This window comes from Amblyraja radiata, chromosome 3 (genome assembly GCF_010909765.2).
Source record: "Amblyraja radiata isolate CabotCenter1 chromosome 3, sAmbRad1.1.pri, whole genome shotgun sequence".
Lineage (NCBI taxonomy): Eukaryota > Metazoa > Chordata > Chondrichthyes > Rajiformes > Rajidae > Amblyraja > Amblyraja radiata.
In genome coordinates, this window is record NC_045958.1 from 23139912 (window position 1) to 23163035 (window position 23124).

Here is a 23124-nt window from a genome sequence, read left to right on the forward strand (position 1 = left end):
TCTTGTACTTGTCACATCTTCAAAAAATTCCAGAAGATTAGTCAAGCTTGATTTTCCTTTCATAAATCCATGCTGACTTGGACAAATCCTTTTACTGCTATCCAAATGCCCCATTATTACCTCTTTAATGATTGACTCCAGCATCTTTCCCACCACCGAAGTCAGGCTAACTGGTCTGTAATTCCCCGTTTTCTCTCTCGCTCCTCTCTTGAAAAGTGGGATAACATTAGCTTTCCTCAAATCCACAGGAATTGATCCTGAATCTATTGAACATTGAAAATGATCACCAATGCGTCCACTATTTCTAGAGCCACCTCCCTTAGAACCTTGGGATGCAGACTATCAGACCCAGGGGATTTATCATCCTTCAGTCTAATTAGCCTACCCAATACTATGTCTCACCTAATGATAATTTCTTTCAGTTCCTCAATTCCCTTTGATCCTTTGTCTTCCAGTACTTTTGGGAGATTGTTTGTGTCTTCCTTAGTGAAGACAGATCCAAAGTACCTGTTCAACTCTGCCATTTCCTTGTGCCCCATAATAATTTCACCCGTGTCTGCCTTCAAGGGACCCACATCTGATTTTGCTACTCTTTTTCCCTTAACATATCTAAAGAAGCTTTTACTGTCCTTCTTTATATTCCTGGTCAGCTTCCCCTCGTACTTGTTTAAGAAGGAACTGCAGATGCTGGAAAATCCAATGTACACAAAAATGCTGGAGAAACTCAGCGGGTGCAGCAGCATCTATGGAGCGAAGGAAATAGTACTTCATCTTTTCAGCCCGCATTACCAGTTTTGTTTCCTTCTGTTGTCCTATGAAAGTTTCCCAATCCCCTGGCTTCCGATTACTCTTTGCTGTGTGTACATCCTTTCTTTTAATTTTAGACCTAGGCATAGTCTCACTTCTGAAGTAGAGGGCAAACATCCTGAAGTAGCTCCCAAATCTGGCACCAATAATGGCGCCAAAAATGCCCGCATTTGCATGTGTAATATATGTAAAAAATATGTTCACTCTGCAGTGGCACATGTGACAAATGTAACACCATGGAATCTTTCTCATCACATTGATAGGTTTGTTAACTGTTCAAAATATAGTGCAGAAGCAAGACACTGCAGATGTTGGGATCTTGTGCAATGTACAAAGTACTGGATGAAATCTGCAGGTCAGGCAGAAGCTGGGGATAAGGAATGGATAGGTTCCCAGTGTCCAATATACCCATTAAAGAATTTAAGTACGTCCTTTATAATCAGGATTATCACATGGATGCACTTAAGGTGCATGGAGAAAGGACTGTAAAGGTGTGCATATACAGCTTGGATTAGCTATAATTAACTCTGGGGAGGCTTGTGTGAAATGTAACCACCTACCATTGATTTGTAAAAATAAGGAACTGCAGATGCTGGCTCAGAAGAAAGGATACAGAATTCTGGAGTTACTCAGCGGGTCAGGCAGCATCTCTGAAGAAGATGGATAAGTGACATTTCGGACAGGACTGAACTGTCTGAAGAAGGGTCCCAACCTGAAACGTGTTCTCCAGAGATGGATGTTACTCTAGCATTTTGTGTTCCACCATCGATTAGTTGATCTGAATGGCCTGATTCAATTGTAATGTCCATGATATTACATATAATTTAGCACCTTTCATAAACCACTGTGTGTTCCAAGCAATGCCCCAAGAAATGTATTACTAATTTAGTTATTCTAGTTGTTAGGTATGGGATAATTAGCATATGTAATTAGTGTCTTGTGATATCTGGTGCAAGTACGCATGTGCAGGGGGAGACTCAAGGTGGTGTCCTGCAGTAAAGAAGCTTGTAAGATTACTCCCGTGTCCGAGCCTTATTCAAGTCTGTTCTAAGCATCCAAATACACAACAATTGGCGACAAGGATAAAAGAATGAAGATAAGAACAAGGGCAGCAAGAAGAATCGAAAACAAGTTTAAAAATAGAAGTAGTATTTGGAAACAAAGTGGAACAGCACCAAGCCAAATGGTTTTGAATTGGCGTCAAAAAGAAAAAAAGGTAGGAACGAGAAGCAATAGCTCAGGGAAGAGCTAGGAAAACAAGCAGGGTCAGTAAGGGTCACCGAGCACGGTGTCTGCTTACCTGGAATGTATCCAGGGCTGTGCAGCCCACAGCCAGGCCCAAGCAGCAGCCACAGACGTCGGGTGGGGGCCTAGTACCGTGTAGGCCACGGACAGGTCCAGAGAGCCACCGACAAAAGAGGCTGAGTCTTCAGTCAACCCAGTGGGGGGAGAAAGAAGAGAAAGCCCGGTCGGGAGCAGAGTCAGCCCGATCGTGAGCAGAAAAGCGGCCAGGCCTGCAAGAGAAGCGGAGAGAAGCCGAGAGCCGTGAAAGCCCTGTCACAAGAGACGGCCGAGTGTGGAGAATGCTGAGAAAGCTGAGAGGCACAGTCCCGATGCTTGGAGCAGCGGCGACCAGCAGCAGAAACGAGCAGCGACTCACCTTCACCTTCCGCAGGGTGACCACGGGAGCCGTGCAGCAGGTCCATTAGCAGCCGAGAGGGCTGTGGAGACAGCGGGCAGGCAAGTCGGCAGAGCAGTGGTAAAGAGTAAGGTCAGAAGGGAAGGGAACCAGCTAAAGCAGCAGTGGAAGTCGGGTAAGGCCAACAGCAAAGGCATCGGTGGGGACAGCTCGAGAGGCCGAGGATGCACCAGAATCCACAGCAAAGATACTAGTGTATCTTTGGTCCACAGGCCGCAAGTTGGAGCAGTGAAATCCTTCACAATAAAATCCCTATGTGAATGTAATGCATTGTCACAGTGAAAGCAGGACTGTTGGATGTGTAATACATTGGTCCCATAATGTAATGCATTAAGAATATGTTTAAAATGTTGTAGTTTGCCTATTAACAGAAAATGTTGGTTAGTAGTATAAATCTATTATTATAAGATTAAGTAAGAGACAGTGATTGTTGCTAAAGCTAATTAATACAGAACTGTGTTATCCAGGGCAGAAGTCGGTGTTTTGGCTGTACAGGAGATATGTGTTTCATTATCTTGAGGTAATCAGTGTTTTGTCTGTACAGGAGCACCTGAATAGTGCACCTGATTAGCAACAGGTAGCATGGCTATTCAATGGATAGGAAAGTAGTCCCTGTTAGATTCTGGGTGTAATTTTGAGAAATGGACTGAAGTCTTGGAAGCTTAGTTCATTTACAGTGATATCACTGCAGAGGAGAAGAAGAGAGATTGGTTCATAGTAGGCTTAGGAAGAGAGGGTTATCACACCTTACGTACGTTACTGCTGCCAGCAAAGCCCACAGAGAAAACGTACGAGGAGTGTAAGGAGGTATTAATGGCTCATTTCTCGCCAAAACCTCCAAGGACATCCAGAGGCAAGGAGTCTGAACTAAAGAGGGCAAGGTCCCTCAAAGGACAATGGTCAAGTGCACGAGGACCAAGGTCAAGTGCAAAAGGACCAAGGTCAAGTGCAAAAGGACAAAGGTCAAGTGCAAAAGGACAAGGGTCAAGTGCAAAAGGACAAAGGTCAGGCACAAAGGGACAAAGGTCAAGTGCAAAGGGACCAAGGTCAAGCACAAAAGGACCAAGGTCAAGCGCAAAAGGACCAAGGTCAAGTGCAAAGGGACAAAAGTCAAGTGCCAAGTGATGAAGGTCAAGTGCAGAGGGAAAAGGCCAAAGGGAAAAGGCAAAGGAAAATAAGTCAAAGGAAAAGGGAAATTGCCATCCAAACGCAACCCTAGCTATTCAAGCTGCATTCAGGGGTATGAAGGTACGGAGAGAGACCGGAACAAACAGAAGGCAGCAACTGTAATACAAGCAGCATTTAGAATGCACAGAGTATACTGTCAATACAAGGCAATGAGATTAGCAGCTATAATCGTGCAAACCCATTATAGGGCACACCTTCAAATGGTAAGTGATCGCAAAACTTACATGAAGGTACGCAGCAGTGTTGTACTGCTTCAGGCAGCTTACCGTGGAATGCTTGTTCGAAAGCAATTGCGGTGCATGCACAAATCTGCCAAGGTCATACAGACTTATTATCAGATGCAAAAACAGCGTCAGTATTTTAAGAAACTACGCTGATCTGCCATTGCGGTACAGCAACGATACAGAGCTTGCCAGATAAGAAATGTCCAAATGAGACAGTATAATAGTTTGAGAAAATCAGTGGTTTGTATTCAGGCCTTATACTCTACCTTATACCTTAAAGCCAGAGTATTGGTTGAGAAAATCAAGGCAGCACGCCGTATTAAGTCATTCATAAGAATGTGCATTACAAGAAAGCATTTCTTGATGCAAAAGGTGGCTGTAGTCACTCTGCAAGCAGCATACCGTGGTTACCGATTACGGGTACGCTACAAAGCTGTGCGTCAAGCAGTCATTTCGATCCAGAGATGGTACAAAGCATGCAAAATAGGGCATTCCCAGTTTGTGCAATATCATTCAATGAGGGATGCAACTATGACCATTCAGACTGCCTGCAAGAGTATGGTGGTTAGGCAGTGGGTTAAGCAAAAGAGAGCTACTGTAAAAGTGCAGTCAGTACTCCGTAGGAGTTGGTATAGGAAACTTAAAAAGACAAATAAAGGCACAACAGAAAAGGCTGAAATGATACAAAAGGCTTAAAAGATATAAGAAAGACTTCCTCAAATGGAAATATACAACAATTGTAGTGCAGTCTCACTACCATGCTTATGAAGCAAGAAAACTAAGCAGAGCACAAATCAAAGCCAGTGTTGAAGTGAAAAAACAATATAGATCTTACTTGATGAAGAACCAGAGATGTGACTTAAGTGGACAAGTAGATGAACTACAGAAAAAGCTTAAACTATACAAAAAGCTTAAACGATATAGGAAAGCCAGTGTTGTATTGCAAAGACAATATAGTTCCTACTTCTTGATAAAGAACCAGAAAGGTGACTTAAGAAGACAGGTAGATGAACAACAGAAAAGGTTTGAATGATGCAAGGAAAGGTTGAATAAATGTGTGACAATGAGTAGAAAGTGGCTAATAGAAAAGTCTAAAGAAGAGAGGCTTGTTGGTCAAGACAAAAGTATGCAGGACCGATTGCAATTAAGACACTTCAGTATAGTCCAGCATGGAGCCTCCTTCACTGAGCAATGGACAAAGGGTTATGCATTGCAGAATCTCATGAAACAACAAGAGCAGATAAATAATCAGAAAAGAGAAACTGAACAGCAGAGGAAGCTGCTAGAAAATGGAAACTTGCAGCCATGGGTCAGATCCCACCTACAAAGAGGAAAACAAAACAAATACATGAACCAGAAAATGATAACTCATAAAGCAAGGGTTAATGTATTTGGTTTAAGTATAATACCATTGTGCAACAGTGTATTATTCAATGATGGGTAAGAAAAGAACATATACCGTACAGGTGAAATGGACATGAATGAATGATATCTTTATTTCGAACGATTAAAAAAAAAAGAAAAGATGAAAATGAATAAATAAAAGGAAAATTATATATATACATATTTATATACATAAATACATAAACACATACATACATATACATGTACATATATACATACATACATATACACATATACACACATACACATATACATAACATATATGTACATATATAAATTAAAAAATCAAAAGCCAATTTCAACATAATACACATTAGACGCGTTCGAAAAGGGATAGGAAGAAGCCTATGCTTGTCAAGTCCTAGCCCCATTCTTCACCATTAACAATTGCAAAATTCAATAAAATAAAATAAACAGACAATTCAAATACAACTACTCCAATCAAGCTATTAAGAAAAAAAGAACAAAAAAAGAAAAGAACAAAAAGAACAAGCACCATTAACATCTGTGAGATTTACATTCTCCTTCCTCATTACTGTACTTTTCAAAGATATATATTTTGTACATTTTTTTAAATTGCATTATATATGGACAAAGGGGTATGCATTGCAGAATCTCATGAAACAACAAGAGCAGATAAATAATCAGAGAAGAGAAACTGAACAGCAGAGGAAGCTGCTAGAAAATGGAAACTTGCAGCCATGGGTCAGATCCCACCTACAAAGAGGAAAACAAAACAAATACATGAACCAGAAAATGATAACTCATAAAGCAAGGGTGAAAGGAGAGGAGTGCAGTGTATGTAATAGAAATGGTGTTACCTGCCTCCAAGATAAAGGGGCAGGAGTGTTATGTATGTAATAGAAATAGTGTTACCTGCCTCCAAGTTAAAGGGGGAGGAGTGTTGAGTATGTAATAGGTGTTACCTGCTTCCAAGATAAAGGGGGAGGAGTGTGAGGTATGGGATAATTAGCATATGTAATTAGTGTCTTGTGATATCTTGTGCAAGTACGCATGTGCAGGGGGAGACTCAAGGTGGCGTCCTACAGTAAAGAAGCTTGTAAGATTACTCTCGTGTCCGAGCCTTATTCAAGTCTGTTATAAGCATCCAAATACACAACACTAGTGATCCAGTAACTGTATACATAAAATTATAGGTGATTTTCTATTAAGAGCTCATTCATTTTATTTTGGAAAACCCTGACGGACACGTCTCCGTCTTTCAAAAGCAAAGAATTTCAGCTCACAACCAATATTCACTTTAAAAAAAAATTATACTCACACCTTTTGATCATCCCTTTAAATTTGTGTTCACTGGTCCTTGAACCATCTACTTTATTTTACCTGTTGAAGCAAATATCCCTTAAACCTGGTCATAGATCCACGAATGAGAAAAGATTTGGATGAAATGACATGGATGAAAACAACCAGTTCTTGTGATGTATGCTTGCATTAAGAACTTTCTGTAATTTTCAAAAACAAAGATGGAAAAAATAGTTCAGTATAAATATAGGGGTGTAGTAAAATAAATGCTGTTGGCGCTCTTCTTCTTAACTTGTGTTCCAGATCAATGTTTGTTTCAACTATTGAAATAGTGTGCCGACTTAACCTAAAGGATTATCTGGATCGAGCAACAAGCCTCTTTTTGCAGTTTATGAGTAATCCAGCTGTTAATACGTAAGTAAATGAACAATACTAAAGTCCTTGGCCTTTATTATTAGTATCAGAGCAAAAGAAGGAATACCATCAGTCACTGAACCTTATCACATTTCTGGCCAATCTTAATTTCCATCCCTTCTGAAGCTGTATCTCATGCAATTCACCTCTGGGCAAAAATAAAATACAATGAGAGCGAGTCAGAGAATTATACACCATTGAGAAAGGCCCTTCTTTCACTTGCCCATGCTGACCAAGCTGGCACACTGTGTTCGGCCCATTTATCTGCATTTGGCCCAGAGCCCTCTAACCCCTTCCTATCTGTATATCTACCAAATGTCTTTTAAAAGTCAGTTTTGTAATCATATCTATTAGCTGCCTCTTGTTCTAGATATGAACTACTCTCAACTTGAAAATATTGAGTGAGATTCCTCTTAAATCTCTCTGATCTCAGTGTAGCCCTGCGCCTTTTAATTTTTGAAGCCTTACCTTGGGGGGAAAAGATAGATAACGTTCATTTTATCTACGCCTCTCATGATCTTGTACTCCTCAATAGATCACTTATCAGCCTCCTATGCTCCAAGGAAAAACGTTGCAGCCTTTTCAACATCTCCCTCCAGCCCAAGCCCATGTAACATTCTAATGAATCTTTTTTCACACTTTCCAACTTCACCCATCCTATAGCTGGGCTACCAGAACTGCACATAGTACTCCAGGTGTGGCCTCAGCTACAGTTGCATCATGATCTCCCAACATTTGTACTCAATACCATTCCAATTGAAGGCAAGCATGCCAAGGCAAGAGACAGATTTCTTATTTTAATTTTCTTGTAAGATATCGCATGGAAACAGGCCCATTGGCCCATTGAGTTCATACTGACAATTGATCACCCATTCATATCAGTTCTACTGTATGTTTTTCTTATCTTATGTAATCATGAGGTCAGAAAGGAAAAAGTTAGCAGAACGTCCCAGGGTTTGTGTTGACAAGCCCGAAATATACTTGAGTGGATGTAGAATCGCTGCTACTGATAAAGCTGACCACTTTCTGTTCACAAGAGGTCCGATTTACATCAATATAAGCACCAAAGCTGAAGTACATATTACCATAATTTTTGGGTTCTTTTGATTCTACAGACTGATGGGTCATCCATTGTGGCGCCACAAGAGCAATCTCAACTAATTCATTTCCAATCTTAGTCATTAAGATTAATACTACATGTGCAATGTCATTCTGCAGCAGAAGATTTTCTTTTAAGACTCTGCCTCTATACATTGCTGAGGCAGAGCAGTGAAAGCAATCTGTATTCAATCTTGACATGGAAACCCTCACATCCTCATTTCTTTTGAAAGTGATTGCCAGTTAGAAGACTTTCATCACATACGTAAATATTTGTCTATCCATCATTCACCGCATGTAAGTCAAGGTTTAAGGTATGCCAAATAAAATCAAAGAGAAGTTATAAAAATAAGTGCTGGAATTACGAAAGCATCTGCATCATATTGAATCCAATGTATTCTGCAATACTTAAATGTGCTGCATGAGGAAATTGTATGAACTTAAGAGGTGAATGGCAACTTTCAGTGCTGCATTCTTGATGAAGCATCACCTGCCAGGAGTGCATGTCAAAAGTTCAAGCATAGTCATCAGAGAAATAGCCCGCAATGTCAATTTGATTGATAAAAGTGTCTAGGATGAGTAAATTGGAGAAGAATGTGAAAATCTTTCTTTCAGAATTCCACATCGTCTCAGAGAAGTCATCTACTGTGGGGCTATTAAAGCCGGCACCATCATAGAATGGGATTTTGCATTTTCAATTTATCAGATGCATACGTCCATATCAGATGATCAAGATCTACTGAGCGCTATGGCTTGTACCACAGATCCATGGATGCTAACCAGGTACAGTGAAACCCCACTAATCTACTATCCGACAATTCTCAAATGTTTGGTATCTTGTTTACTGAAGCTCCAGTTTCCATACTCCCTCTGACATACTGGTTTCCAGTTCCCATGTTCTCGTTAACATATCATAGCCCAGTTCTATGTTATCCTTCACCCATAGAGACCTGGTTCTCAACAGGCCCCAGTTCCAGCATTCTTCTTAAACCCACTTGGCCCTGATTCTAGGCTCTCTTTAAAATCACGGAGTCTTATTTTCTGTTTCACATGCAACATATCTGATTCTGTTTCACTTAATTACCTTAAAAGTCACCTGGACTTTCCATGCTCCCTAAAATTCACCAGAATTCCGGTTCTCACACTGCACACAATAGCAGTGACATGATTCCTGGCTCCTTTTAGCCAGGTTCCCATGCTCTACTCAACTCCATCTGCATCGGTTTCCCATGTTTAGTTTAGTGTAGAGATACAGCACGGAAACAGCCCCTTTGGCCCACTGAGTCCGCACCAAATAGCAATCCTCACAGGGACAATTTACATTTACACCAAGCCAATTAACCTCCAAACCTGTATGTCTTTAGAGTGTGGGAGGAAACCAAAGATCTTGGAGAAAACCCATGCAGGTCTTGGGGACAACACACAAACTCCATACAGTACATTTGAACTATCTGGGATCCCAGTTTCCTCATGCCATTTAATCTCTCTGGGCCCCAATTCCAGACTCTCTCTAACCTCTTCTGTGGCACTCCCTCGAGTATACTCAGGCCATGGCCTACAGTGAAAAAAATCTTGGCAGTGAACAGGTTAAACTCACCAGCGTCCCAGAAAGCATTACTGGCCACTCTCTTCCATTAATCAGAGACAAGAGGATAAACTCTGGTTCTCAAAGGATTGTAGACAGCCATTCCACCAGGTTGAGTATCAGGCAAGTTCTTATTTAAAAACTTCAGTACCCGTTTAGTTTTTCCCAGTTTTGCTATGGTCCAAGCACCTTGCCTCTCTGCTGCACGTTAGATCTAAAACATTTAGTTTTGGGGCTCTGAATTTACTGTTAAATTCATTTGTTGCTGATCGTTCCACAGTTCTGGTCACAGCCTTAATTTGATTCTACCCCCCTCCCTATTTCAGTGGTTGTGTCTACAATTGCATTCTCTCTATTGTTGGCTGCGGGCAGACAGTATCTCATGTCTACTTAGACAATCTGGTCAATATTTTGAAAATGCTTTTGCTACATTGTATTATGGTAGATACATTATGATTGCAGTATATTGTGAACATTTTAGGAATAAAATATGATTGTTATAAAACACATTGAGCTGGCCTCACCAATGCTCTATGTAACATAGAAAATAAGGGCAGGAACAGGATTCTCCACAATTCATTACGAATATGACTGATGATCTAACCTCATGCTTCCATTTTCTTCCCATGCCCCTTGATGCCTTTAACATCCAGAAATGTATCTGTCTCCTTTTTAAATGTATTAATTGACTTGGCTGTTTCACTACTCTGGCCAATTTCACAGAGTCATCCTTCTCTAGTGAAGAAATTTCTCCTTATTTAAATTGGTCTGTAACCTGAGATTATGTTTCCGGTTCTCGACACTCCAACCAGGGTAAGTATTTTCCCTGCATTGTTTATCCAGCCCTGTAAGAATTTTTGTAAGTTTCAATTAGATTCTCTCGCTTTCAAACTTAAATGAAGACAAACCTTGTCACCTCGTGCAGAAGTAATGGAACCTCAATAATAAAGGGCTCGTCCTACTTGACAATTTTTTCGGCGTCATATCAGTGTCACCAAAAGATTTTGTACATTTCAAAATCTAGCGGCGACAAAAGAAACGTTGCGACACTCGAACAAACACCGGGCGTCATACGTCATCACGCTGCGTCACCGCCGCGCCACCGCATGTTAGCCGCATCATGTTGCAATGTTTCGGTGATCTGATACGTCAGTCAATGATGCCGGCAGACGCCGAAAAATCCGCCAAGTGGGACAGGCCCTTTAGTCAGGTGAACATTTGTTGCATTCTCTCTGCCGTAAGTATATCATTTCTTTAGGTAAGGAGACAAAGACAGGTCTGACCTCAGGTGGGCTCTGTAAAATTGTGGTATGGTATCCTTGGTCTCGAACCTAAATTGTCTGGGTATGACAGCCAACGTTCCTTCTGTTGCCTTTACTGCTTGATGCATCTGCATATTTGCTTTCAGTGACTAGTGTGCAAGAACACTCTCATTTCTCTGTACATCAACATTTAGCAATCTAATAACTATTTAAATAATGTAACTATTCTGTTGTTCCTTGCAAATTTGATAACTTCATACCTCTTCACATTGCATGACATCTATCATGTCTTCAACCAATAGCTTGCATGTAATCTCCCTAGATTACACTCCATCCCTCTATGAATAAATAACATTCCTAACTATTTCCAGTAACTGCATGCTAGCTTTTAATGAATCATGTATCAAGCCACCCAGATCCTCCTCAGTTCAGCAATGTCTCATCGTTTAGAAAATATGGAGGTGGTCAATGTTCCTTTTGGCAATGTTCCTTTTGGCCAAGTCATTCAAAGACACGGCATTTCCTTCCACTGCTATGCAGATGATACACAACTCTATCTCCCCTTGAAACCCAACAACCGATCAAATCTACACAGCCTTATCCACTGCCTCGAGGATATAAAGTGTTGGATGGCCGATAACTTCCTCCAACTAAACGAGAGTAAGTCTGAGGTCATCCTACTCGGCCCCTCGGACTTCATCAAAACGATAGCAGGCAGCCTTGGAAGCCTTACCCCATTACTCAAACCACACGTCAAAAACTTTGGCGTGATATTTGACTCTGTGTTGAAATTTGACAAACAAGTCAATGCCGTGGTAAAAGCTAGCTTCTTCCAGCTTCGGACGATAGCTAAAATAAAACCTTTCCTCCAATTTGACGACCTCGAAAAGTTCATCCACTCATTTATCTCCTCCCGTCTTGATTACTGCAACTCTCTTTACACTGCCATCAGCCAATCATCCCTGTCCCGCCTGCAATTGGTCCAAAATGCCACAGCGAGACTCCTGACAGGCACCCAAAAAAGGGACCACATCACCCCGATTCTGGCCTCTCTCCACTGGCTCCCAGTAGTGTACCGAATCAATTTCAAGCTCCTTTTTGTTTACCAAGCTCTTAACGGGCTTGCCCCCACCTACATCAAAAATCTGCTTTCCCACCATACCACCTCCAGGTCCCTCAGATCGGCCGACTTGGGGTTACTGACCATCCCGCGGTCTAGGCATAAGCTCAGGGGTGACCGCGCTTTAGCGGTTGCAGCACCTAGACTATGGAACAGCATTCATCTTCCCATCAGAACTGCCCCCTCCATCAACCCTTTTAAGTCTAGACTTAAAACTAATTTCTACTCTCAAGCCTTTCTTGAGGTTCCCTGAGGAAGCGCTGTATGTATGTATTTATGTATGTATTGTTGATCTATGTACCACTGTTTGTAGCACGCTAGTACCTGCACTGATGTAAAGCACTTTGGTCAATGAGAGTTGTTTTTAAATGTGCTATAGAAATAAAATTGACTTGATTTGACTTAACTTTTTTCCCTTGTATACCATGTGCCTGACAATGGCCCACTTCCTTAAACTGCCCATATCCCTTTGTAATCACCTTTTGTCCTCTTCAACGTTTACTTTCAACCTATTTTTGTGTGACTAGTAAATTAAACAACTACACCTTCAAAAGCCAAGCTCCCTCTGATACCCATGGAAGACCTGTTTCATCTTGCCAGATAAAAGACTGATTTATGAATACCCTTTGATTTTTGTTAGCTAACTCTTGCTATCTATATAATTAAAAGTCTGATCTTGACCACTTCCTGTTTACACTGCATATTGATTTTAGAAAATATGCTGCCACCTACGGCAGTAATTTTTGATCATCTTACTCAGAGTCTCCCTCCGCTGCGCAGGACGAGAGGATTTTTCCCATCGATTAAAAATAAAAGACATATTAATGTTTAAAAAATGTTGAGATTCACGCTCCTGTCAATTACGCCATGAAGGCCACGCCCCTTCCAGTGGGAGGGGGGTGAGGTACGATAAAACCCTGAAGTGTGGATGTGCCTCAGTTTCTGCAAGATGGGGTAGTGAGAGGTCACGACTCTGTCTGAGCTGTGAATTACACGGAACACTAAACACATATCTACTCAACTGTGAGTGTGTTTTTACTGACCTGTGAGTGCCCTTAATGTGGTTTGAAAATGAAGTTTGATAATGAAAATGTGGTTTGAAAATGAAGTTTGAAAATGAAAATGTGGTTGGTTTGAAAAGAAAATGTGGTTGGTTTGAGAAGCAAGCAAAATGTGGTTGGTTTGAAAAGCAAGCAAAATGTGGTTGGTTGGAAAAGCAATCAAAAAGTGGTTGGTTTGCAAACAAGCAAGCAAGGTGTGCTTAGTTTGAAAAGCAAGCACAGTGTGGTTGGTTTGAAAAGCAAGCAAGGTGTAGTTGGTTTGAAAAACAAGCAAGGTGTGTTTGGTTTGAAAAACAAGCAAGGTGTGGTTGGTTTGAAAAGCAAGCAAGGTGTGTTTGGTTTGAAAAGTAAGCAAGGTGTAGTTGGTTTGAAAAGCAAGCAAGGTGCGGTTGGTTTGAAAAACAAGCAAGGTGCGGTTGGTTTGAAAAACAAGCAAGGTGTGGTTAATTTGAAAAACAAGCAAGGTGTGGTTATTTGAAACGCAAGCAAGGTGTGGTTATTTGAAAAGCAAGCCCGGTGTGGTTGGTTTGATAAAGCAAGCACGGTGTGGTTGGTTTGAAAAAGCAAGCACGGTGTGGTTGGTTTGAAAAGGAAGTTTGAAAATCCATATAATTAAAAGTCAGATCTTGACCATTTCCTGTTTGTGCGATATATTGATTTTAGAAAAATCACTACCACTTACAGCTGTGATTTTTGGCCATCTTACTCAGTCCCCCTCCAGCTATCATGGCCAGAGGATTTAAAAGTCTTATTAATGTTTAAAAAATGTTGAGATTTTCTCCACTCTCAATCACGCCATGAAGGCTACGCCCCTTCCGGTGGGAGGGGGAGCGACTATAAAAACCGGAAGTGTGGATCTGCCTCAGTCACTGCAAGATGGGGGATGGAGAGGTCACGACATTCAGTCTGAGCTTTGAATAAACTGAACACAGACCACATGTCTACTAAACAGAGTGGTTTTAGGTGCTTTTATGTGGTATATTTGGAACTGTGTTTGGAAGGAATAAATGTATACTGTGCCTTTTAACTGTGCCTTACAAGTGTGCCTTTTAAGTGTGGCTAATTGAAAAGTGTGGCTAATTGACTGCCTTTATTTTAAAATGTTTTTGTTTTTTAAATGTGGCTTGCGTTTTAAATGTGGCTTGATGTATTAGATTAGATTAGATTAGATAGCCTTTTATTGTCATCCAGACCGAAGTCTGAACGAAATTGAAGCAGTCATACATACAATACAATACAATAAAAACAACAATAAACACATATTAACATCCACCACAGTGAGTCCACCCAACATCTCCTCACTGTGATGGAGGCAAAAGTCTTAGGGCTGCAGTCTCTTCCCTCCTCTTCTCCTTCTGCGCTGAGGCGATACCCCCCGGGCGATGTTAAAACCTGTCCCGCGGCTCAAACACCGCGGCCCGGGGTGGTCGTAGCTGCCGCTCACCAGACCTGCTGACGCAGCCGCTGGCCCGCGGCCGAACCCCGGTCTCAGGCCACCGCCACCAGAACTGCCGTCCCAGCCCCCGGAGCATCGTTCCAGCCCCGAGCCGGATCGCCCTCACGTGAGTACTGCCACCGTCTCAGCCTCGCGCCAGGCCGCCGCTCCTCCCTCGCGCCAGGCCGCCCCGACTGGGCGCCGCTCCTCCCTCGGGCTGGGCCACCCCGACTGGGCGCCGCTCCTCCCTCGGGCTGGGCCGCCCCGACCGGGCGCCGCTCCTCCCTCGGGCTGGGCCCCCCGACCGTGGCCCGCTCCTCCCTCGGCTTTGCCTCCCCGACTTTTCGCCGCCTCCCTCTCGGCTTGCCCCCCTACCTTGCTCCTGCTTCTCCCTCGTCTTTGCCTCCCCGTCCCGTTCTCCTCTTCTCCTCTTGCTTTCCCCCCGCCGTTGTCCCCTCTCCTCCCTCTGGTCTTGTACCTCCTTACCTCCCCTATTCTCCCCCAAGCTCTTTCTCGCCGGGGCACCTTCCTTCCTCGGTCCGGCGTCTCAGCCCCTCAACAAAGCCTGTTCCGCCCCCGCCGGGCCGTCCTCCCGGTAGCGAGCTCAGTGGTCGAGTCAGGTCGCCCCTCCGTCCATTAGTCCCATCAGCGCAGACGGAGTCAGAGAATGGGAATACGACAAAAAAGTCGCATTCCCCGCCGGGAGAGACAGCAAGCCCCGTTTCAACCCCCCCCCCCCCAAAAAACACAAACTAAAAACCAAAACTAGACTAACCAAAACGAAAATAAACAACCCAAAAAACACAAAACAAACAGGACTGCCGTAGAGCCGCTGCAGCCAGAGCCGCGCCGCCACTAGGAACAGTTTTTGGAAGGGAAAAGCATGAATAAATTGATTATTAGATCAGGACTGTGTTCAATGCAAAATTGCCGCTCATTCCGTGACTTCCGCCTAGTGGAGAGTTGGCGCTGATTGTGTCATTTCCGATGAGTTCAGAGGTGGCGCTGAGTGTGGAAATCCTACTGTGGAGACGCCACTCTGAACCTTTTGAGTAACTCAAGAGACTTCCATAAATATGGTGAATGGGTGTGTGTTTGTTGAAAGTTATTTAAAGCACGTTTTGCAGTAGCAGCAGCTCTAGAGGAGTGTTTCAGAATAAAAAAGGCTTTAAACATTTGAATCATTTGGTTTAGACACACCTGTGTTCTTATTTTCAAACTACTTACATAGAGTACATGGTTAGTAACAGGATTTAGTATGCTTACCACGTTCTGAAGTTACTTGGCATTTTAGTATTGGTGCTGTGTGTGAGTGCGTGAATGTGTGTATAGGTGCCTGTGTCTGTGTGTGTGTCTGTGTGTATGTGTCTGTGTGAGTCTGTGGGTGTGTAACTGTCTGTGTGTCTGTGTGTCTGTGTGTGTGTATGTGTATAGGTATGTGTGTGTGTCTGTGTGTGTGTGTCTGTGTGAGTGTCTGTATAGGTGTGCGTCTTTGTGTTTGTGTGTATGTGTGTGTGCGTCTGTGTGTTTGTGTGTATGTGTGTGTGTCTTTGTGTTTGTGTGTATGTGTATGTCTTTTCGTGTGTATGGGTATCTGTGTGCGTGTGTGTCTTTTTGTGTGTATGTGAGTGTGTGTATGTGAGTGTGTGTGTGTTTGTGTTTGTGTGTTTGTCAATGTGTCTTTGTGTTTGTGTGTGTGTGTCTTTGTGTGTGTGTGTGTGTCAGTATGTTTGTGTTTGTGTGTATGTGCGTGTGTGTCTCTTTGCGTGTATAGATGTGTGTGAGTGTGTGCATCCCTGTGTGTGCGTCTGTTGGAGTGCTTGGAGTGCTGTGGGGTGGGACTTGCTGCCGGCACTCTGCTTGGAGGGCTGTGAGGTTGGACTTGCAATGTTTTAAGACTCATTCACATTTTAAACTTTAATAAATCCTTTTTCCACTTGCCATGTCTGTGTGTTCTTCATCAAAATGTTTACCTAATAGGCAGGAATGGATGCGCTGTTCGAGAGCCAGTAAGAGTGCATGGGGGGGAGGTTGAGGGGAGGTGGACTGGGGTGGAAGGGAATGGCAAGGAGCAGAATTGGGGGGGTGAAGGGAGGAGGGGTAACTGAGTGAACTGCCACCACACCAGCTGTAAGTGACTGAAGTGCCAGCCCACCAGCCATGACTTAGTGAACTACCAGCCCACCAGCCATGATTCGCTGAACTGCAAGTCCAAGAATCCATTCAGTTCACAATGTCCATACTAGTCCTCTGGAAACCAGTCCCTTCAGCCCACTGCACCTATACTAGCACCAGAGATCCACGCAACGATAGACTTGCCCCCTTCATTGCTGTGATCTGTTAAAAAAAAAGATGAAAATGTCTTAAATTGATTGTCCACTCTCTCCCCCTTCTCTCTCACAGAGTCTGTCACCTGTTTTCAGCAGAATTTCTGGGAGTTTCTGAACTGCCAGCCCACCAGGCCTGAGTTTCTGAGCTGCCAGCCTGCCAGGCCTGAGTGACTGAGCTGCCATGCCTCAGTGACTGAGCTGCCAACCCAAGAATCTATTCGGCCCACAATTTCCATACTAGCCCTCTGGAAACCAGTCCCTTCTGCCCACAAAACCCATCCTAGCGCTCCAGAAAGCCCCCCCCCCCCCCCACTGGCCAGCAATATTGGAATTGATGGAGAGGTGGAATATTGCAATGGGGGACCCAACGGGTCCCCACTTAGTCTAGTTCTAGATAAAACAATCTAAGTTTGTTCTACCACTCTTTATAGATAATGCTTTCTAATCCAGACAGCATTCGAGTTTACCTCTTCTGCGCTCTCTCCAAAACCTCCACATTTTATCAGCATTTTATCAGGATGCATCACAACTTGGTTTGGGAACAGCTCCATCCAGGACCGTAAGAAATTGCAGCTAATCGTGGACGCTGCCCAGGCCATCACACAAACCAACCATCACGCACACAAACGTCACCCATTCCTTCTCTCCAGAGATGCAGCCTGCCCCTCTGAGTTACTCCAGCATTTATCTTCGATTTAAACCAGCAGTTCCTTCCCACACATGACCTCCCTTTGATTGATTCCACTTATACCTCGGCAAGTCCAGCAGCATAATCAAGTATGAGTCGCACCCTGGACACTCGCTTCTTCTCCCCTCTCTCATCAGGCAAAAGGAAAATAAGTGTGAAAATGCACACCACAAGACTCAGGGACAGTTTCTTCCCAGCTGTTATCAGGGAACTGAATCATCCTACCTCAACCAGAGAGCAGTGCTGAACTACTATCTACCTCTTTGATGTCCCTCAGACTATCCTTAGAAACATAGAAAATAGGTGCAGGAGTAGGCCATTCGGCCCGTCGAGCCTGCACCGCCATTTGAAATGATCATGGCTGATCATCCAACTCAACTCTAACGCTGTATTTCTAAACTAAACTAAACAGCCTTTCATTGTATTCATCGCAAGGCACCTGCCAACATATGGAACCAGGTGTTTAAGAAGGAACTGCAGATGCTGGAAAATTGAAGGTACACAAAAATGCTGGGGAAACTCAGCGGGTGCAGCAGCATCTATGGAGCGAAGGAAATAGGCGACGTTTCGGGCCGAAACCCTTCTTCAGACTGATGGGGGGTGGGGAAAGAAAGAAGGAAAAAGGGGAGGAGGAGGAGGAGCCCGAGGGCGGGCGGATGGGAGGAGACAGCTAGAGGGTGAAGGAAGGGGAGGAGACAGCACGGGCTAGCCAAATCGGCCCGAAACGTCGCCTATTTCCTTCGCTCCATAGATGCTGCTGCACCCGCTGAGTTTCCCCAGCAATTTTGTGTACCTTGCATCCTTACCATACTGGGGTAACCAGCACTGAACACAAAATTCCAGATACGGCCTAACCAAAGTCCTATAAAGCTGCAAATAAATATTCTCCTGACTTTTATGCTCAATGCCCAGACCAAAAAGCCACACACCTTCTTTAACACTCGATCTACTTTTGTTGCACTATCAAGGAGCTATAAACTTGGATCACAGCATCCATTTGTACATCAAGCTGTTAAGGTTCTTGCCATTAATTGCATACTTCCTGCTTCTATTTGACTTCCCAAAGTGCTTGGATTAAATAACATCTGCAATTCTCCACCCAAGTCTGTAACTAATCTACATCCTGCCATATTCTTTGATGGCCCTCTTCAATGTCTGCAACTTCCAAGCAGCCCACCCAGCACTCCACGCAGAGTGGAGGCAGCAAGACCAACCTCAAAGCAAGCAAATGCAGGCAGCAAATCCAACCTCTCAGCACTCTAAGCAGTGGAGGCAGCAGGTCCAGTCTCACAGCACTCCAAGCACTCACACAGAGACACACACACAGGGGCACACACACGGGGGCACACACACACGGGGACACACACACACGGGGACACACACACACGGTGACACACACACGGGGACACACACACGGGGACACACACACGGGGACACACACAGGGGGACACACACAGGGGGACACACACACGGGGACACACACACATGGGGGGACACACACACGGTGACACACACACACGGTGACACACACACGGGGACACACACAGGGGGACACACACAGGGGGACACACACACGGGGACACACACACACGGGGACACACACACACGGGGACACACACAGACGGGGACACACACACGGGGACACACACACGGGGACACACACACAAGGGGACACACACACGGGGACACACACACGGGGGGACACACAGGGGAACACACACAGGGGGACACACACACGGGGACACACACACACGGGGACACACACACACGGGGACACACACACACGGGGACACGCACACACGGGGACACACACACACGCGGACACACACACACGGGGACACACACACACGGGGACACACACACACATGGGGGGACACACACACGGGGACACACACACGGGGACACACACATGGGGACACACACACGGGGACACACACAGGGGGACACACACAGGGGGACACACACACGTGGACACACACAGGGCAACACACATGGGGCCACACACAGGGGACACACACATGGGGACACACACAGGGGGACACACACAGGGGGACACACACGGGGATACACACACGAGGACACACACATGGGGGGACACACACACAGGAACACACACAGAAACAGACACTTACACACACCTATACACACAAAGACACACACACACACACACACATTCACACACACAAAGTCACACACACAAAGACACACACTCACACACACACAAAGACACACACACAAACACGAAGACATACACACAAACACAAAGACACGCAGACGAACACACAGATACATACATACATACATACACACACAAATACACATACACACTAACACAAAGACACACGCACACCTCTACACGCACACAGACACACACCTATACACACACCTACAGACACATACCTACAGACACACACACACACACACACACACACAGAAACACACACACCTATACACACACTCACACACAGCACCAATAATAAAATGCCAAGTAACATCAGAAAGTGGTAAGCATACTGAATCATGTTCCTAACCATATACTCTATGTAAGTAGTTTGAAAATAAGAACACAAGTGTGTCTAAACCAAATGATTCAAATGTTTAAAGCCTTTTTAATTCTGGAACACTCCTCTAGAGCTGCTGCTACTGAAAAATGTGCTTTTAATAACTTTCAACAAACACACACACACATACAACATATATATGGCAGTAAGCTCTCTTGAATTACTTAAACGGTTCAGGGCGGCGTCTGCACTCTAGGCATTACGGACTCAGCGCCACCTCTAAAGTCACCAGAAATGACACAATCAGCACCACCGCTCCACTAAGTGGAAATGACGTAATCAGCACCACCTCTCCACTAAGCGGAATGAGGGGCAATTTTGCATTAAACACAGTCCTGATCTAATAAAACGTTTATTCACGGTTTTTCCTTCTAAAAACTGTTGCGCAGCAAGCCAAATTTAAAACGCAAGCCACATTTAAAAAGCAAAACACATTTAAAAATAAAGGCACAGTCAATTAGCCACACTGAAAAGGCACGCTTAAAACGAAAACTTAAAAGGGACAGTTAAAAGGCACAGTTAAAAGGCACAGTAAACACAGTCCAAATAAACCACACTCAGTTCAGTAGACATGTGTTCAGTGTTCAGTTGATTCACAGCTCAGACTGAGAGTCATGACCTCTCCATCCCCATCTTGCAGCGACTGAGGCATGTCCACACTTCCGGGTTTTATATTCTCTCCCCCTCCCACCGGAAGGGGCGTACCCTTTATGGCGTGATTGACAGGAGAGAGAATCTCAACATTTTTTAAACATTAATAAGTCTTTTATTTTTCATCTATGGGGAAAATCCTTTGGCCCTGACATCTGAGTAAGATGGCCAAAAATCACAGCTGTAAGTCGTAGCAATTTTTCTAAAATCAATATACAGCGCAAACAGGAAGTGGTCAAGATCTGACTTTTAATTATATAGATTTTAAAACTTCCAACCACACCGTGCTTGCTTTTCAAATCAACCACACCGTGCCAGCTTTCCAAACCAACCACACCATGCCTGCTTTCCAAACCAGCCATGATTTGCTTGCTTTTCAAACCAACCACGATTTGCTTGCTTGCTTTTCAAAGGAACAACACCTAACTTGCTTTTCAAACCAACCATACCATGCTTGCTTTTCAACAACTACACCTTGCTTACTTTTCAAACCAACCACATTTTCTTTTCAAACCATCCGTATTTTTAAATCAACCACATTTTCATTTTCAGACTTCATTTTCAAACCACATTTTCATTTTCAAACTTCATATTCAAACCACATTGAGGGCACTCACAAGTCAGTAAAACCACACTCACAGTTTAGTCGACATGTGTTCAGTGTTATTCAAAGCTCCGACTGAGAATCGTGACCACTCGCTCCCTCGTCTTGCAGAGACTGAGGCACGTCCACAATTCCGTGTTTTATAGCCCCTCCCCCCTCCCACCGGTAGGGGCATGACCTTCATGGCGTGTTTGACAGGAGAGAGAATCTCAACATTTTTAAAACATAATGAAGTCTTTTATTTGTCATCAATGGGAAAAATCCTCTTATCCTGCGCAGCGGAGGGGGACTCAAAAATGGCCAAAAAACACAGCCGTAACCATATAACCATATAACCATATAACAATTACAGCACGGAAACAGGCCATCTCGACCCTCCTAGTCCGTGCCGAACACGTATTCTCCCCTAGTCCCATATACCTGTGCTCACACCATAACCCTCCATTCTTTTCCCGTCCATATAACTATCCAATTTATTTTTAAATGATAAAAACGAACCTGCCTCCACCACCTTCACTGGAAGCTCATTCCACACAGCCACCACTCTCTGAGTAAAGAAGTTCCCCCTCATGTTACCCCTAAACTTCTGTCCCTTAATTCTCAAGTCATGTCCCCTTGTTTGAATCTTCCCTACTCTCAGTGGGAAAAGCTTATCCACGTCAACTCTGTCTATCCCTCTCATCATTTTAAAGACCTCTATCAAGTCCCCCCTTAACCTTCTGCGCTCCAAAGAATAAAGCCCTAACTTGTTCAACCTTTCTCTGTAACTTAGTTGCTGAAACCCAGGCAACATTCTAGTAAATCTCCTGTGTACTCTCTCTATTTTGTTGACATCCTTCCTATAATTAGGCGACCAAAATTGTACACCACACTCCAGAATTGGCCTCACCAATGCCTTGTACAATTTTAACATTACATCCCAACTTCTATACTCAATGCTCTGATTTATAAAGGTCGTAAGTTGTAGCGTTTTTTCTAAAATCAATATGCAGTGCAAACAGGAAGTGCTCAAGATCAGATTTTAATTATATAGATGTCGGAGGATGAAGGGGTACTTGATAGAAGTTATGTGAGACATGGATAAGTTAAACAGACAGAGCCTTTTCCCAGGGTGGAAAAATCATTGACTCGATGGAATAGCCTAGGTGGAAAGGTTAAAGTCGACGTGAAGGGCAAGGTTTTTGAGAGTGGAAGGTGCACCAAAAGTACTGCCGGGGTGATGATGAAAGCAGATATAATAATGATGTTTAATAGGCTTTTATTTGGCATATGGATACGCAGGGAATCAAAGTAAGTGGATCACATGAAGGCAGAGGAGATTAGTTTAACTTGGCATCATGTTTGTCACAGATGTTGTGGGTTGAAGGGCCTGTTCCTGTACTGTATCTTACATTCAAATTGTTAGGTCTCACAGTCATGTTTCTGAAATGGCTATGGATTCTATTCAGCTGACTTGTATCAATAAAAATGCTTTTAGCCTTATCCACTGATTTGTAAAAAAATTTCAAGAGCGTTTACTTGTAATATGGACCAGGACTGCAAAAGCATTTTACATGAACATTAAACACAACCGCAAATAAATATCAAATAAATAATCAAATATTCTACATAAACCATAGCTAGAATATCTGAGATTTGTACTCTCTATCCTTTCTTGACACAGGCTCATCTTTACCCTTAATTAATATCTTTCCCCATGTATCAAATGGAAAGAACACCACACAAGATCA

At 43.6% G+C, this 23124-nt stretch overlaps 1 protein-coding gene across 1 annotated transcript in view; it reads left to right on the forward strand.

Annotated features, from left to right (window-relative positions):
- The window catches only part of LOC116970861 (aminopeptidase Q-like), a 186213-nt gene that overhangs the window by 148367 nt on the left and 14722 nt on the right, over window positions 1-23124 (forward strand). The window contains exons 16-17 of the mRNA XM_033017459.1: window positions 6889-6999; window positions 8713-8880. Of these exons, the coding sequence (XP_032873350.1) occupies window positions 6889-6999; window positions 8713-8880 (279 nt within the window). The remainder of the gene's footprint in view (window positions 1-6888; window positions 7000-8712; window positions 8881-23124) is intronic.